Source organism: Schistocerca americana, chromosome 9, assembly GCF_021461395.2.
Source record: "Schistocerca americana isolate TAMUIC-IGC-003095 chromosome 9, iqSchAmer2.1, whole genome shotgun sequence".
Lineage (NCBI taxonomy): Eukaryota > Metazoa > Arthropoda > Insecta > Orthoptera > Acrididae > Schistocerca > Schistocerca americana.
In genome coordinates this window covers 58,120,386-58,139,686 of record NC_060127.1, presented here as the reverse complement: position 1 = coordinate 58,139,686, position 19,301 = coordinate 58,120,386, and the positions used below count along the sequence as shown (strand labels likewise).

The 19,301-nt window shown below is 39.6% G+C and overlaps 1 protein-coding gene across 2 annotated transcripts in view; it reads right to left on the bottom strand.

The window, feature by feature from the left end:
* LOC124551372 (sortilin-related receptor-like) overlaps nt 1-15,903 on the bottom strand; it is a 201,164-nt gene extending 185,261 nt beyond the window's left edge. The window contains exon 1 of one of the 2 annotated variants that reach the window (XM_047126412.1): nt 15,583-15,903. In XM_047126412.1, coding sequence (XP_046982368.1) covers nt 15,583-15,834 — 252 coding nt within the window. In that variant the 5' untranslated portion in view covers nt 15,835-15,903. The remainder of the gene's footprint in view (nt 1-15,582) is intronic. The other variant, XM_047126411.1, reaches the window with a different exon arrangement.
* Between the last annotated feature and the right edge of the window lie 3,398 nt (nt 15,904-19,301).

Sequence of the window (19,301 nt, the reverse complement as noted above, 5' to 3'; positions counted from 1 at the left end):
ACTTGGTATGTCATCATTGTGTTACGAAAGAGCACACTGTTTTCTACAGCTAGACAAACAGAAACACACAAAAATACTTATGCTGTTGGAGTTGATATCTACAGTGAAGTTATTAAGCAACTGAAAACCATCTCCGGTCACGATGCCAGCAATCGAAAAGTACCTGGAGATAGGTACCACGTGCACGTCAGTTTACAACGTCAAGACGTAAGCAATAGAGTCAAATGTTGGATAGTGTACAAAACACCAAGAAAGAGACAATACCTGGAAATGAGCTATTAAACCACTGACAGCATCATATGATGAAACTTTGATTTTATACAGCCGTGTTGTAGGTCACCGTCAGCATGCAGACAGCCTCATTGTTTGGCCATACAATGAAGAAAATCTGTTCGGACCAGTGCAAAATCTCATTAGTACACACAAGAACATAAAGGTTGCCATCTACCGTTCTGATAAAGCAAAATCAGGAAGTAACACGGGGGACTTCCCTCTGCAGGATGAAAACTTTTATATGCTTGTATACAAACACCAACAGGTGGCACCACTCGGACAGCAGAATACTACACTCATCATCCAATTCTGGAACGAAGTATCTAATGCTGGAGAGGGAGGAAGAGGCAGCAGAAGACATGAAGTGTCTTAATTTGTTTGTACGGCAAAAAATTTAAAATATTGACAGGACTACAGACAAACACAACATGAAGATAAAATTCTATTCAAGTCAAAAAAAAATAAGGATGCAATGGGGTTTCTGAAGGACCCTCTAGGATCCAGGATAGCTGGAAGCTACAGGAGCAGCTAAAAGTGCACACCATAGTCCAAAAGCTAAATGCAGTTGCACAGGATGGCCAGGTAGTTGGGAATACTTTAGACAATCGGTTAAAAAGAATTTTAATGACAAAGGTACCAGCCACATCTTTCAAACACTTTCTCAACGTGAGTTTCACAGTGGCATATGCACCTGGTGGTACCTGTAAACACCGGCATCACATCACTTTTCCCAGTGTTGCTGAGTACATTAATATCACACCGTGGAAAATTCAGGATGGAATGTAACAATACCAGAGAAGGAAAGTTGCCACTCACCACATAGAGGAGATGCTGAGTCGCATAGGCAAAATAACAACATTAACATACTCATAGCTTTCGCCCATTAAGGCCTTTGTCAGCAGTAGACACACATACGCGAGCGCACGCGCACAAACGCAACTTGCACACACGTCTGCAAGTTAAGTTTGCGTGTGTGTGTGTGTGTGTGTGTGTGTGTGTGTGTGTGTGTGTGTGTGTCTACTGCTGACAAAGGCCTTAATGGCCGAAAGCTATGAGTATGTGAATCTTTTTATTGTGCCTATCGCGACTGAGCATCTCCGCTATATGGTGAGTGGCAACCTTCCTTCTCTGGTATCGTTAATATCACACCACCTTTTCTACACCTTGTTGACAAAACTAATTACATGCATTACCCGGGTGACCAATAGGGAGCACAGGAAATGAATCATGTGTACGGCTGTCCAATGCTCTCTCGTACTCGAGTCTTCAGCCAGAGTGGACGGCTTCTACTGTCTGCTTATGGGCCTGCTCACCAGCCACATGAATGTGAGCCGTCACCTCTCACGTTTCCTTTTTCTTTTACTTTCATCACACTGTGTCTAGACTGGCAGTTGACCTTTGCTCCCACCCCAGGAGAGCTCTTCTGCATACCACAATTACAGAATATATTAAAGGTTCAATAAATTTCACTCCCTAACTCCAGGCCACCTCCTTTCAGATGCCTCCCTCTCCCTTTCTGCCCGGGCTCCTCTTCTATACCTGCACGCAATATAATATCTCTTAGTCGCATGTGAAATGCGCACAAAGTGCTCACCTCAGCCAGCCAGATAAATCAGCAGCAGCAGTGCATGCCATTAACAAAAGACACATATTGAAAGGAAGATTAGGGTTTAAATAACATAGACACTGAGGTCATTAGCAACTGCACAGGAGTTCTGACTGGAGAAAAATGGAGAAGGTAATTGGTTGTGTATTTTTCAGAGGAACCATTCGAGAGCTTGCCTCTAGTGAGTTATGGAAGCCACAAAAAAACCTAAATCTGGGTGACCAAACGGTGATTTGAACCGTCGTTCTACCAATTGGTTGTCCAATATCTTATCATTGCACCACCTCACTTGGTTACTGAACAGACAATCGTACTGTAAATACCAATGTACTTTGGGAATCTGAAATCAAAGATGCAGAGGAAATAAATGCAAGCTGTAAAGTTAAATGCTGTATGTAGGACACACAAATTATATACTGTGATCTGGCAACGTAGTGTTGTTTTGCTTATGTGGACCAGTTTGTTCATCCCTTCCAGGTGCTCAGCCCAAGTCACAGCTCCATACAGCCATCACATGATACTTGAGAGCACTTATCGTTAAGCTGTGTTTTTGTTGTGTGTTACGAAAACGGAACAGCAGAATTTAGAGCAACATTATGCTATCAAGTTTTGTGTTAAACCTGGGTAATCTGCAAGTGTTACGTTTGAAAAGTTGAAACAGGACTATAGGGAACATTCCTTGCCAGGAGCACAAGCTTTTCACTGGCCCAAATTATTTTTGGAAGGCCGAGATCACACTGAAGATGAACCTTGCTCAGACAGACCTTCAACTTCAAAAACCAATGAAAACATTGAACGTGTGCATGCTCTTGTGACGTCAGACCCAAGTTTAACAATGAGGATGATGGGTGACCCATTAAAAAGATGATGGGTGACCCATTAAACACTTTCACCATACATCAACTTTTGATTGACGATTTGCACCTGTGAAATGTTTGTGTCAACTGGCTGCTACATCATGACAATGGCCCATGTCACATGGGTACTCCCATCAAGGAATTTTTGACCTCAAAAGGCATTCCCGTTGTTCCATAACCTGACCCGAGTCCTCCTGACTTTTTCCTTTTCCCAAAATTGGAAAAATGTCTTAAAATGGTGTCTACTTGGGACTCTGGAGAACATTCAACAGAATGAAACTGACATGGCCCTACCAGTTGAAGCCTTTCAGTACTGCTACCAAGATGGAACAATGACACTGCCAATGTATAGCTGCCAATGGGACTACTTTCAAGGGGACAATATTGTTGTCTAAATAAATAATAAAGCTTTGGTAGATAAAAAAAATCAGTCTCATTACGCTTCTCAAACATCTTGTGTTTAGATGCAGCCTGAATTTCTCCCACTGTAGAGTGGTGAAACTGAGCCAAGAAAAATTTTACTGCACTCTTCTCTTTATTGCGATGACATTGTTTTCATTAGACTTTCATAGCTCTCCTGTAAGCAATTTCAGTGTTTTTGCTGTGTACATACATTTTGTCAAAGTTATTAGGAACTTTGGGTCGCAGACAGACGCAATGAACACTGTTACACACACCTGAGAGCACCTGATGTCAGCTACAAAACCAGTATATTTGTTGCAGTACAGAACAGTGAATGCTGGCAAAGCGAAGTGACTGAACTTTGCTGTGCTGAACTGAACAATGCATAGAGAATTGGTTGAATTTGTTGTGCACTAACAATTTATGTAGTGTAGTCAAACTAATGTAAGGCACAATACCTCTGGGTTATATTAGTCGTCATTGGAGAATGCTCTGTCAAGACAGTTGTTTTTGATATTATCCTGTGTTAGCCACCATTCAAAGTAAATATCATGTCTTCTTTGAATAAATTGGTAGTGGTTGGCTACATTAATATCCTGATGGATCATAAACTTTCCCTTTTATTTATAGCCATTCTTGTGTTTAATACTTCCTTAGGCCTCCCAGATAATTTTTCTGGGGGCACAATGCAATAGTTCACAACCAAATCCCTATGGCAGGGAGTATGCTATTATATGTATTTGAGGTTATGAATTTGCCCTTTGGTGGACCGGTAGCAGCAAATTATTTTAATTGGTGAATGCTTTTTACGCCAAACTGGTACATAGTTACCAACCCCCGCTATTTTGGAACTGGTTAGTCTCATACGGGGTTAATCAGCTATAGTCTGTCACACTGACAAGTAATAATTTGGCAAGAATCCACCAATTTTATAGCAGTCACTGCAAGGCATAATGTGGCACACACATCTCTCAACATTTCAACATTCAGTTCCCAACTACCGCATTCTCTACTGATGGTCAGTGGGACCCTCGTCTCCCAAATATGCCTGACTGATCAGCCTAATGCTGCTTCGAGACTGGCGGCATGGTGTCCATATACCAGAAATGATAATTTCCAACAATATCCCAGCACTCTTTTTGTTGTGCCCATCTGTGTCTCAACATCTCCACTATATGGTGTGTATCTTTTTCATTTATCGCTATCCTCTCCTGGATAGTCCATTGTTTGATTCTCAGGAAATTAGTTTTCTATCTTATTCTGATCTTGCATAATTTGAAGTTCATCAGCAATTGACTTAACACCCAAGAGTATCACTAAAGAGTAAGTGTGCAAAAAAGCAAGGATCAGAAATCCCAATCTTTTAAAACATGATAAAATGCTTGAGCTTCCAGCCATGTCAAGTGGTTAAGAACCCACTAGAGAGCTCGTGACAATTTTATCAGTTTACATCATTGTGAAAATGTGCATTCATCCGTTTTTGAAGATGGGTGTCATATCCCAATTTACACAATATTCGTACAGTTCACACTTGCTAAATTATTGCTTTTCCTTATTTTAGCTGCATTACCTCAAGAGATAATTTCATAAAACAAAGAGTGAACATATGATATTATCTAGCATTCTGGTATATTCAGTCAGTTATTTACACATTCAGCAGATCACAACTGTGACCTCTCACTATGATGTGTACCGAGTCAGTATTTGTAAATGCAAAACATGTAGGACCAAGTTTCTATTAGTTCCTCTGTGAGTCACCGCATTTTGTCTGTTTGTCACGACAGATCCCAAGCGCTCAGTTTAGCATATGAACATTCCATAAGATAATTCTTGATCTCAAACTGTTCAACTGAGTAGTACAATCGTTTACAGCAAACACTGCCTAGAATATCTGAGTTGAGGCCTTTAACACACAGTGGACAACCAGAGCATAACTCTGGCACTGGCAGTTGTGCAGGCAGATGGCACCCGAGTCTCCAGTCTTGAACCAAGTCCACTTAGTGGGTGAAATTTTACCAAAAAGATACCATTTATTGAGATAAAAATTGTACGCCGACATGAGTCTGCAAAGTGTATTCCAGTGTCAGTAAATGCCAAAATAGAAAAGTATGACACAAAAATAAATGCCTTGGTGGTGTCTAAATTGTAATGTAACCCTTTATGTGTTCCTGAGCATCTGAAAACATGCACACTCAGGCAAATTATACATAAAAATTACATATAAAAATAAAAAATAATATAAAAAATATGCCCTTTTGAAGGAACCATCCTGGTATTTGCCTTAAGTAAATTAGGGAAATCACGGAAAACTTAAATCAGGATGCGGATTTGAACCACCATCATCCTAAATCCGATTCCAGTGTGCTAAACACTGCATTACCCCACTCAGTACAAGGTTGGGAGGGTAGTTTCAGTCTGTAAAAACCTTGGTGAGACGCTTGGTATATTTGGAGAGGGACTGGCCATATGATGAAGACAAATACAAATACACAACCATTGTGGGCAAATTTGCACAATCAAAAGCTTAAAAAGTCTTACATCCCCACATCTAGTTCCCTGAGTTATTTGTTCACTTCACCCTATGAGAGGTTGTCCACCATTGTTCCTTTGTACACTCAAGGATGACAGTCAACAAACATGGTGGGTAGCTGAAAGAAGGCACTATAGTTACAATCTGTAGAATTAGCACATCCCTAATTGTGTAACCACATCTGCCTTTTCTGGTCTGACTACTGTTCATGAATCTCCAGTGATGCCTGGGGAGATCAAATTCTTGTATTGACACAGAAGAGTTCTTAACTGGTGACTGCACGCACTGGATTTTCCTTTAATGGTTGACAATGGAAGAGGGTCGAAATAGGATGTTTGTTGGGCACGACAGTTTCCTCGATTTCAATGACTACAGTGTTATTATTATCATCCTGAAACTTTCTGGTAGATTAAAATTAGGGACGCGTCTGATTTCATTCATTTGCTTTGACCCATGACATCAATATGGCGGAAATGCCTACTTCCAGTGTATAGGAAATGGTGAAGGTATCGTCAGTACATGCAATTGCCAACAAATGCGAACAAAAATAAGAATGACACAAGAACATCTCACTCCAAAAATAAAATGAAACTAACGAGACAACCGCACAAAATATGAGTTTTATGGTGGGGACAAACTAAGTATATAACAAAACAAAAGACTGCACCATCCAAAAAAATCTCAACTTATGACATAACACCACAGCCACAAAAGCAACAGGAATCTTACACTTCACTCGACCTATATAGCTCAAACCAAACCCACAATACCAAAAAGCCAATATCTGCAATTCCCAAAATAGAGCACAAGCTCAGATTAGGGAAGGATGGGGAAGGAAAGCAGCCATGCCCTTTTGAAGGAACCATCCCAGCATTTGCCTTAAGCGATTTAGGGAAATTGTAGAAAACTTAAATCAGTATGGCCAGATTGGGCTTGCTCCATCGTTCAAGGAAAATTCAGTGGGTGCAGTCACCAGTTAAGAACTCTTCTGTGTGGATACAATGATCTGATCTCCCCAGGCATCACTGGAGAATCATGAGCTGTAGTCAGGCAAACCAAATTCACAATACCAAAAAACCAATATCTGCAATTCCCAAGTATAATCTGACATTTCCCTTGACCTATACAGCTCAAACGCAGCTCTCTATACCTACTGGCAAACCACAAATAAAAAAATCACAACCACAAACTTCACACACCAACAATAACTCAGAAAACACTACCACAACCAAAACCTCAACAACTCGAAAACCCAAAAACCTGCATATATGCTGGAGCAACTAAAACATATCTGAAACACGACAGATATAAAACAAACAAAACATCAGACTTACTATAAAATACAAGCAAAACAAAAAGTACTTAACAAATTCACCTAGGTTGCCCCCCCCCCCCTCTGAATAAACTAATCACACCTAACAAAATCACCACACACACACACACACACACACACACACACACACACACACGTCACTGGAAGCAAAGGAGACACTTCCAAATCCAGGTTACAGTGCTGATTACCCAGACTCCAACAAACCCATGTTACCAGAGTGATAATCAGACTCAAATGAGTCCAATATCACACGTTAAACTCAACATGTCAACATGCACCAACGAGGACTCCACCAAATAAAACAAAAGGAAATCTACAAACATGAACCAACTCAAAAACACCTCGCCATAATGACATCACACACCACGCCACCATTATGGCCAGGGGCCGTAACAGATTAGTGAAACTGGACGCTTCCAATAACCTGCTGGACTGGGACTAACTCTGAACAGATCTTTGCCTTTCACAGGCAAAGTGCCGAACCAAACAGGCAAGTGCCGAACCAACTGAGCTATGCAAGCATGACTCGCATCCCGTCCTCACGGCTTTACTGGCCAGAAAGTTTCAAATCAATGCACACACTGCTGCAGAGTGAAGATTTAACTGTGGAAACATGCCCTGCAGTGTCGCTAATCCACGTCTCCACAATATCCTTTCTTCCAGAAGGGCTAGCTTTGCAGTTTCACAGGAGAGCTTCTGTGAAGTTTGGAAAATAGAAGACAGGGTACTGGCAGAAGTAAAGCTGTGAGGACAGAGCGAGTCTCACTTGGGTAGCTCATTCGGTAGAGCACTCGCCTGCAAAAGGTAAATGTCTCAAGTTCAAGTGTCGGTCCAGTGTACAGTTTCAATGTGCCAGGCAGTTTCATACGAGTGCACACTCCGTTGCAGAGTGAAAATTTCCTTCGGTACTTTTATTCATTCAGTGTTGAGATGGCTTCCACGATTATCTGCAAATGTTTACAAGATAGAATGCACAATAGGCTACTACATTCAATAGCATTCAGTTTTCATTTCACACTCAATATCAAGTATAAACTTTCACCACCTTTTTGTACTTAATTCAGTTTTTGTGTGTTTTATACAATATTTTCAAAAAAAATTTGCAGCCATGTAGCGCACTGGGGGGGGTGGTAGGTGACATAGTTGAGTTCATTTAAACTTTTGTACTTGTTACATGGCCTCTTCACCTGTTTTGAGTTCGTAGATGGAACAACTGAACATAGCAGTGACAATTTGGTAACAGTATAGATGGTCACCTGAAAGTTTCTCCCAGTCTGATAGTTACGAGTGATCCTCTGGGCTCTGTAAGGCACCACAATATCATTCACTGGAGACAATGTTAATTGTAGAGAACTTAGGATGGTTGTCGTCAAGCATTATGTTCGAGGCTGTGTACAAAGATGCCTGACAGCTCACAGCACTGTTGTCAGTTTTCAACTGCAAAGTACTAATGGATGCAGGCGAAAACAGTAGCCATATGCAGAGCTATGACAACACTGAGGCGTTGCCATTGAGATGTTCACGAAATCGTGGTACGTTACTGGTTGAGGTAAGCTAGCAAAGCTGCTGCATCCAGCCCTCTGCAACTGAAGGCATCAACTTATGCTGACTCAACAATAGTTAATTAGTTATTTACACATTATGGTGGGACTACTCACTAAGGTTCAGAATGAGCAAGTTTTACAATTATATTGCAATTTCTTACTGAATAACATAGTAACAAATTGTCCATTTACACTATTGTTTTAAGCTTTTTCTTTTAATAGAACGAATTAGACATACATTTATACTTAACTATGTTCAATCTTAATTCTATCAGAAAAAGCAAAGGACTTGGCAGAGCAGCTGAACAGAATGGATAAAAGATGTTACACCTATAAAATGAACATCAAGATAATGAAGATAATGGTACGTAGTTGAATTAAATTAGGTGATGCTGAGAGAATTAGATTAGGAAACGAAACAATGAAATGTAGACGAGTTTTGTTATTTGCACAGCAAAATGACCAACAATAGCCACGGTAGAGAGGATATAAAATGCATACTGGGTACAGAAAGAAAAATATTTCTGAAAAACAGGCATTTATTAATATCTGATATTGACTTAAGTTTTAGGAAGTCTTTCCTGAATGCATTTGTATGGAATGCAGCCTGTACAGAAAAGGGAACACTGAAGGTTAGATGGGCAGATCAAGTAACTAATGAGGAGGGACTGCATCAAATTAGAGGAAAAAATGATAATGGCACAAACTGACTAAAAGAACAGGTTTATCGTTAAAATGGATGTAGGTTGCAGTAGTTATTTGTAAATTACAAGCCTTTACAGGATAGACTAATGTGGAGATTTAAACCAAACCAGTCATCAGACAAAGACCACAACATTTATAAGTTCCACCTTTCTTGCCCTCTTTATGTCTGAATCACACACACTTTATGTCATTACATATTGAGACATTTTTCTGCTGAGTGAAATGAGTTGTCAAGCAGATATGATTCCAGTTGGTGTTTGAGGCACTCAAATGGCTACCAAGGTATTGTTTTGATACTTCATACGAAGACAATGAAAGTGACAGTGGTCAAAATGTTGAGTTATTTCAATGAATTCACCTGTTGAAACTCAATGAATTTTGTATTAGAAGAAAATGCTGACTAATAAAAATTATTAGCAAATACACAAACACTATATTCTTCACCACTCAACCGCAGTGATCCACAGTTCTATTTTAATTCTGAAGTCCCAGGTACATGTGCCTGAGATATCACTCATCCTTCTATCGTTTAGCAAAATACAGCAGCAAGCAATGAATAATATTAAGGCGTGTGCAAAGATCAGGTTTATGGTGAATTATTAAAAATGTGGGACAATGTCCAGAATTTCAACTAAAGTCTTTAACAGAACAGTCATACCTACATATTGGAAAATCACACTCATTCGTTCCACATTAAAAGAAAATTGTATGTGAACTACAAAAGAATAAACTGTGTTACTTGATATTTATATAGTGCTGTTGATTTCCCATTCCAAAAGACTTATCCATATAATGATAGAACTAACAGGAAAATGCCAATGTGACTTTTACAACAGAGCCACACACTATTCTCTGTTTAGCCTTTAGCCTGCAACAAATAATGAGAAGTATACACGGAATTTTACACACGCCCAGGATCAATTGAACCTTCTCATGTTGGATGTTAGCTTCACCCCATAACAAAATAACAATGTAGTGTGTGACACTATGTCTTAATTTTTTTAATGTAGCCTGTTGTGACCGGATGATCTGTAATGTTTGTAGTGACTGGATTAATTTGGAAGGTGACAATTTGGTAGAAAGTTGGTAAAGCAGTATTGAATTCTTCAGTTAATCCAATGTCAAATACCACTTTTAGATAATAATCCAACACACACGACACCATACACAGACAGAAGCTAAGAAAATCACAAGGATCTGAAATACTCACAAAATCAATCATATTAAGTAAAATGAGTATAGAACAGCCTTCTATGGAATAAAGCCATCAATAGAACACACTGAAAATTTTGAAGTTCAAAGCAGACTGAGAATCTCATTTTAGAAGAGAGCAATAGAGAATTTGCTAAAACTGACACCAAAAGAATCCACCTGCAGTGTGTAACATTAGCAGTCTTGCCCATGCACAGACAATATAGCATTAGTAAGCAATGTAAAGACAGAAGTAGCCTGGGATGGTGCAAAGTTGTTATAAAATTGCTGAGAAAAAGAGGACTACAGATGTGTTGTGACCAGACAAAACTACTTTAATCCAGCCACAGATGTGGGTTCTTTAACTGCTTTGGGAGAAGGCTCATCGAACTAGAACCAATGCAATATTGGTTCACAGTGTAACATAAATGACTACATTAAAAATGTACTCAACTTTGGCACATTTTTTTCCCCACAGGGGTACCGGATAATTTACAACGTTCACTGACTAGCAATGCATCACTTGACACACTTACTGACAAATCATTCTCTTGGTGTACAAAATGCAACCGTTGCAAAAGTACATTTTAAGAACTGTCACTGTCCTACACGATGACAGTAACTGTCATATCTGAGGTTACGAATTGGGCAGAGTGCTCCTGTGCACAACTCTATATTGACCTCTGGTGTGATGCTCTGCTGAGAGAGGAGTTGTGGTCTTCAGGAGTGACTCCCATATGCCGTTGTGGATTGCAGCAAGACTTTAGTAAAGTCTGTAGCTTGATCTGCATTGCTACCTTTGGTGTGGCTCTGTGATCTCTGGCCAATACCACAAGATTAATATAAACACAGAATATCTCGTGAAAAGTAATAAATACCTAACACGTTGTCGATATATTAGCTACCTGTTTGCATGTTCCACTGATCATATTGCTATGACGTAAAACATGGTCAGTTTATAAATCTAACACACTTTGCCAGTGACAAATATGACACCATGATCACCATTTACAATGGTTGTCTACATCTATGTGCATTTAATGCCATTTGTTTTCTATGTTACTCTTATCAACTATTAAATTCTTTACATTACTAAGCAAATAGTTCAGAATTTTTACGACTGAATATTGCATTCTTTTCGGTGTCACACTAAGACCAGGTGATGGATAGTGTATGTCATTTCTCCTTCTAATATTATAGTTATGACTGTTACTGTTTCTGAAGTGGAACAGGAACAGCATGCTCCACATCCGTATTAATGAGATACAAGATTGGAGGCAGGGTGTCATCGGGGGTAAATTTTTAATCTGTTTATTGCAGATTGATTTCAGCTATCGTGTAGCTATCTTCATTGTTACATGAATGAAAGAACAATGATATTCAGACATTAAGATATAAATTAATACTAGATCACAAATACAACAGTTGGGAAACTAAATTTACATATCAATTATATCTAAGTCATCATGACTCATCATAAATTGCACATGGTAGGATGTTGTCATTACAGATAATGGTTAAACTCTGCTTGCTGCTTCCATTTCCTTGGTATGTGACATCAATAGTAACTAGTACCCTCTCACTGTCATTTGTATACTGCATTTTTTTTAATATTTAAAAAATAAAATGTAGCAGCTTCACATTAAGTTACAATGGCATCCCTAAATATTAACATACACTGAGTAATTATGTTAAAACCTGAAGGAAAAATCCACACGGGTGATACAAACTGAAATCCTAATAACACTAGTTTTTGTATAAAAACTAAAATCAGTACAAATATTAAAAATAGATATATACATTATGGGAACATATCACATGCTGAGTGGATAATTACCTTTTCCAACTTGGTTCACATTTCAAAAAGTAACATATGATTGTCACATATGAACCAGTGTTATGATCTGAAGGAGGTACAACATACAATTAGACATAAAAGCTTATCACAGTTTATTATTATGTGTCATGATGTTTTAAGAGTTCAGTAAATGGAAGTGGAAAACCTATCAATCCTCAAAAGATAAACTGAAAGTTTTTGAGTGCCAAACCTTTTGAAGATATCAGAGAATATGAGATTACAAAAAAGATTTAAGACACCCAGTAATGTAGGATGCTAAAGAAGAGAAAGTTGATCCAGATAATCACATAATAAAAATGTCAAAGGATAGGCTTTCTAACACAGAATTCTATAGATAAAGCTGTGAAAACTAGCTGCATCAAACCAGTCTTTGAACTGAAGACAAGAAATACAATGACCATCTGCAATGCTTCACACAACTTTTATAAGCTCATGGTAAGGGATTCACTGTAAAAACAACCAGTAAGGAGTTACATACTTCACCTTACCTCAATGAAGATGAGTGTAAGAGCCCAGGGAGATGTTTTGAAATCTTAATTGTGCTGTACTAACCACTTGCGAGCACTTCTAGATGGTATGAATGTGCACTATCTTAAAAAATCCATCCTAGAGAAGGCAGACAAATATTCATGAAAATGATGTCCATGAAAGCACTTATAATGAAAACAGCAAACTATCCATTCACACGAGTTCATAAAATACTGAGAGTGTGTGTAGTGTTATGGCCCAGCACACTCATTCATTCAGGAAAAGTAGGGGCTAAGCCCTAGCCAACCATCCAGATTTAAGTTGTCCACAGTTTCTGCAGATCACTTAAAGCAAATCCAGAGATTATTTTATTGGAAAAAGTATATCCAGTTACCACCATCCAAGCTGAATAAGTAAATAAATGAAAAAAAGGTGCAACAGAACATCACAAAAACATTTATGATGATAAATCCCAGCATGGGAAAGCAATGGCTGGACAGAGTTTGTCCTTCCACAGTTCTCAGTGCGCACATCGACAACATAATTCAGCAAGAAACTTCCAGGGAGATTAAAACTGTTTGCCGGACAGAGACTTGAACTTGGGAACTTTGCCTTTTGTGGACAAGTGCTCTACCAACTGAACTACCCAAGCATGACTCACAACCTGTCCTCATAGCTTCAATTCTGCCAGTACCTCGTCTCCTACCTACTAAACTCCACAGAAAGTCTCCTATGTACCTTGCAGAACTAGCTCTAGGATATCGTGTAGACATGGCTTAGCAACAGCCTAGGGGATGTTTCCAGACATATCCTTTCTTCCAGGAATGCTAGTTCTGCAAGGTTCATAGAAGACCTGTAGAGTTTGGAAGATAGGAGACGAGGTATTGACGGAATTGAAGCTGTCAGGACGGGTCATGAGTTGTGCTTGAATAGCTCAGTCAGTAGAGCACTTGCCTGTAAAACGCAAAGGTCCCAAGTTTGAGTCTCGGTACAGCACACAGTTTTAATCTCCCAGGAAGCTCCACACAACTGCACACTGCTGCAAAGTGAAAATTTCATTCTGGATAACTCATCATAGAAGATAACCCTTCACCAATTCAAGTCTGGTTGAAGAAAAACTTCTAGGTCACCATTGTTTGTGCTGTTCTTGGCATCTAGTTTGGTTGACACCTGTGAAATGACACACTGTTTCTGTTAAACAGATATGTAAAAGTTTACAAAAACCCAAATTTTTGCTAGTATATACATGACAGGAACTGATCAAAACAAAGTTTTAAAATGATAATGGACATGGTTGCTTCATAACCACTCAATTGTAACACGAAAAAATGAAGGAAAAGAAATAAGGTATTGATACCTAAAAATGCCAGCTCTCACATACCAACCACTGACATGTAGATTGGCTGACCAGAACAGAAAATAATATTTAAAAGATTATATGCAATAACTGTCATAGTTTTATAAATATCAGTTGTCAAGTAAATATTAAACTAATAGGGCAAAGAAACAGGTACGTACTTGATGCAATAGAGGAAGTAATGCCCTCCTTCCATTCTGCCCTACTACAAAATTTTACAACATTGAACTTAAAATATTTAGGCAACAATAGCACATAGCAAACATGGAGCACTTGCCAGCAAAAAGCAAAGATTATGGATCCCAGTCCGCCAAACCATTTTTATTTGCAGGAAATTTCAAATCAACACAGACTCCGCTACAGAGTGAAAATTCATTCTGGATTACATAGCAATGTGATACAGGCATTAACAAACTAAAGGTCGCTTTTCTTTCATAATGTACATCTTAACTCATTCCGCATTAGCAAATGCTTCAATGAATTCAACAAATTAATGGTAATTTTTAATGACGTCTCATCTAGACATTTATATTCATCTGTTCATCATGTCCTGTACATACCAGTAGTTTGAGTCACATCAGGCGAGCAATTCTTAGAAACACATTACATGTAAAAAATAAAAATTGTCAAATACTTACATTCCCTACTTTTCCAGTGTTTACACAGCAAATGATTCATACAACTCTGTGCTTCACATAAGGCGTTCTGGAACATTTTTTTCTCATATTAAGGAAGGCCAATATGAGATACTCTTTCCTTCGGATGTGACATGAGTTATTGTGCTTCCTAGGTTGCGCTATTAGTATGACGACAGAACAAATTTTGTCAACGACCCAAGTACTCTGTCGTACCGGTTGTCCTGCCAAATTGTAGCGACATTATAATATTGTAATGCGTCTATTATTTTTTCATGCTGCCAGTGGGATGTTCCATGACAAGGCGCTTTGGCGAGTGTTCATCAATCACACACAAAGGAAAGCGATAATCAGTGTGAGAAGTCAGTACTGACGTGAGTCATGTAAAATGTGACAAGAGATGTCAAATATTTTTCCAACGTATGTACCGAGGTCTAACAACAAACTGCAAAATCTTATTCCGGAAAAAAAACACTTGTCCACCTACAGCGATAATCACCTGTCTACAATTAACGAATGACGTTTGCATCAAGCCCTTGCGCGACCTGCCATCGTCTTCAGGAATATCTGTAATGTTTGCTTACTTTGACAACATTACATTGTTTTACTGTATGAGGCTGAACGGAATGAGAAACATTATTCAAGCCACCGTACACAGGCGATCTTCTACTACACTTATTGATCATTTACTGCAAAAACTGGTGACGCATCAATTTGAAAACACCGCGCTTATTGCGCATAACCTTCGCTGGGATATCGACCAGTTGGTCCTTTGTCCAGGGGCCGATGCGTATGGGCGTTAGTGGTGTTCTAGTTTCCTTACCTTTGTCATATTGTACTTCGGCAGATCTGTCGACCTCTTCTTGCGTGCTCCGATATCCGTATCCGGCGAATCGGCGACGCTGTCAAAGTCCTGGTGGGCATTGAAAACAACTGTCCTCTTGTGGAGCCGGGAATCCTCCTGGTTTACGTGCAACGTTTTGGGACGCGTTTCCACGCTTGCGTGCGATTCTCGGACGATCAGAGCTACGAACATGAGTAGCAAAAGCGGCGCTAACCTCTTGCGTCGCGCCATCTTTTAACTCGCGCTTAGCACAGGCACAACACAAACACCATCTGCAACAGCTGCACACTGACTGCCGCACTTTGCACCAGGGCTGACTGGACTGGACTGGTAAGCCGCCTCACGTGACAGCTCGCGGCGCATGCGCAATGGGCAACTGTGCTTTCGAGCTAGTCTATCATGGAACGCTCGAGATTATCGTATAAATGATGACTCAGATGCTGTGTAGCCTGCAGATTTCCCGACTGCCAGGAGTGATATCCAGGCAGCCTGGCGAACAAAGAGGTGTCTTCTGGACTTGAGTGCGTGTTCTGATAAGAGCATAAGTCAACCAATTAAAAAACAACTGACATAAACTACGTCTTCTTGTGTCTATATCCATATTCTGCAAAGCACTGTGAATTGTATGGTGGAATATACTTCCCATTTTATTACATTGAACAGTTTATTGCCGTACCATTATCGCATACAGGAAGAATATCCGGTAAAATACCTCTGTGTGTGCTTCTGTTCTTGTTGCTGTCACTTAACGGAGAGAACGTAGGGTAGCACACTATGTAATTCCGTTCTTCACATAATACTGGTTCTTGCAACTTTGTTCAAATGGCTCTGAGCACTATAGGTCTTCTGAGGTCATCAGTCCCCTAGAACTTAGAACTACTTAAACCTAACTAACATAAGGACATCACACACATCCATGCTCGAGGCAGGATTCGAACCTGCGACCGTAGCGGTCGCGTGGTTCCAGACTGTAGCGCCTAGAACCGCTCGGCCACCCGGGCCGACCAACTTTGTTACATAGTACCCTTTTGCTGGATAGTTGGCATCTGTTTTTAAGCTTATGCCACTTCGGGCTTTACAGCATTTCGGAGACAGTGCCCAGCACGTGAAACAAACCCGTCGCCATATATGCTGCCCTCCTTTGGACACGTTCACTGGGATGAGTTACAGAAGTGTTTTGTAAGGAGACTCCTTTGCAGACATACTGTATTTTCCCAGTATCCTTCCAATGAGCAAAAGTCTACCACCTGCTTTACCTACGATTTAGCCTATGTGACAATGCTGTTATACAGCCCCACAAATCGTTACACGTTGATATCTGTACGAAATGTCCAGTTGTGACTCATTGATAGCGTGGTCATAAATTCATGGGTGTCCAAAAGGGAGTGAAAATACAAGTGTTCCTCCCTTTGTAATCTGGAGAACAGGTTAAAATCCTTCATTACATGATTCTCATATCCTTCCGGAAGTGACTGTCTTACGATGCCGCTAAATCGCAGGTTTGACAATTTTAACTTAACGTGTACGACCACAATGAGATGTACATGCTGTTAGTATTGGCTCCGTAAGTTATGTTTATTTGAGTTGTCACACTATTCACGGAAAATTACGTTTCTTTCGGCACAACTGCGTTCTTGCGTCGACCTAGACTGAAAGCAAATGCAAATATTTCTAGAATAATGAATCTATTTCTTTTTTATTTTGTCGTGTTCCCGTACCCGTTGTTTGTGGGTACAGACCAGGGAATGTCGGAGAAATGCGGACAAGGAGATATGCGGACAGCGGAGTTTGCTGGAGACTTTGTCGGCTACTGGCTGTTTTCAACAATGGTACGCAACTTAAAACAAGTCAATGTTTCTGCCATAACCTGTATAAACATAAAGGGATATAAGTCTTAAATATATACAGATTTCGATTTTGTTGAGCACGTAACTAAGTATTGCTACAACTTGATGCCCTTATTCCTTTATAATTTCGTGAAACTGACATGCATTTCGCAGAATAATTACTGCATAAACACCATGTGCTGTTCAAAGTCGAAGCAGTTTTCTGCAGTCGCCGTGTGGAATATTGCTGGGATTGAATTAGACAAACCAAAGCTGTGTTTCATTATTTAAAACGAAAGCAATCTCTCGGATAATAATTTATTAGCAATATTCCGAGTGTTAAATATAAGTATTACTGTAAGGACTTATCTACCTAAGAATGTCGTATTAAAAAAAAGTTAAAAAATTCTAAGGAAGGAGATTTTTGTTTTGTTTTAAATGTGCAGTGCAGACATTCATGGATGCACAAATTGTTATTTCTTGCTTCTCTGAGGTCAAACAATGCTTTCTGTTGTTAATGTGTCAGAAAACATGGACTATTACTTGAACACTTTGCCTCTTTCGTGTTAAATACCACCATGTCTTTTTTTGCAGCAATTTCGTGGTGGAAATGACTCTCTCGACTTACCTAACACGACTGATAAAGAGTACAGTTTCAGAGAACGTCTGTGAGAAAATGGAAATGAGCGTATGGTACCGTTGGCCGGGAGGCCCCTATGAACAATACAGTATAAATACAGTGAAACAGAGATGAAATGTAGACAGCCACAAAAACAATTGTTATGGACATGGAAAAATACGAAAATTAAACTTTAAAAAATGGTTAAAGGATAGACCACTTCACTTTCAGTGCAGCGGTAGATAAGGCTTGAAAATGAGCTAGCTGGTTCGAAACTAGTCTCCGAACATATGAACTGCAACTTTGACCTAGTTTGCTGCTCCTGTATCAACAAAATATTGAAACTAAAAAAATGCTGGTGCTGTTTCTTTAGTGTAATTAATAATTTTAATCAAGAAAACTCCGAAGAAGCTTTCGTAGCTTTTTAATACATTACTTGTCAGTAGACGTCATTCCAGTTTCTGAATGTGAGCAATGCCTTTCAAGCAGGACCTAATGTCGTTAGTCTCTTTATGATTTTTCACTGTTCTCTCAATCCTGCCGTCATTATTTATTTTGTACTGCCACCCTTCAGCAGCATTTGTTGTTCGGTGGCTTTTTCTGTAGCAATTGCAGATTGCGATGGGAATATCCTTATTCTATAGCCAGGTATCCACAGAGCAGACAAAAAGTTAAATGGCTCTGAGCACTATGGGACTCAACTGCTGTGGCCATAAGTCCCCTATAACTTAGAACTACTTAAACCTAACTAACCTAAGGACATCGCACACATCCATGCCCGAGGCAGGATTCGAACCTGCGACCGTAGCGGTCGTGCGGTTCCAGACTGTAGCGCCTTTAACCGCTCGGTCACTCCGGCCGGCGAGAGAAAGTTAGATCGAGTCCTTCGTTTTCAGGAGGTTCCGCATGAATCTCAATCCAAACATTAATTGCGTCCTTCAGTTTTACAGATACCAGCGCTGCAATCATGCTGGGGTGTGGTCTAAAATCTTCGTCCTGACGTGACTAGCCTGTTCCTTTTTTTTTAATTATTGTATTTCTTTTTTAGTTTTAGGTTACAAGGACCATACGCCCAACAACGGTTCCAAAGTAACATAAACACAAAAAAGCAGAAGAGCACAAAATGACGAAGCTAGCATCTAAACACACTTTTAAAGTAAGATAAAAGCGCAGTTATCCAAGCACCAAAGGGACGACAGCAGTGATGACGATGAGATTGGTAGCGCTATACAGCAACATATGACAAACATACA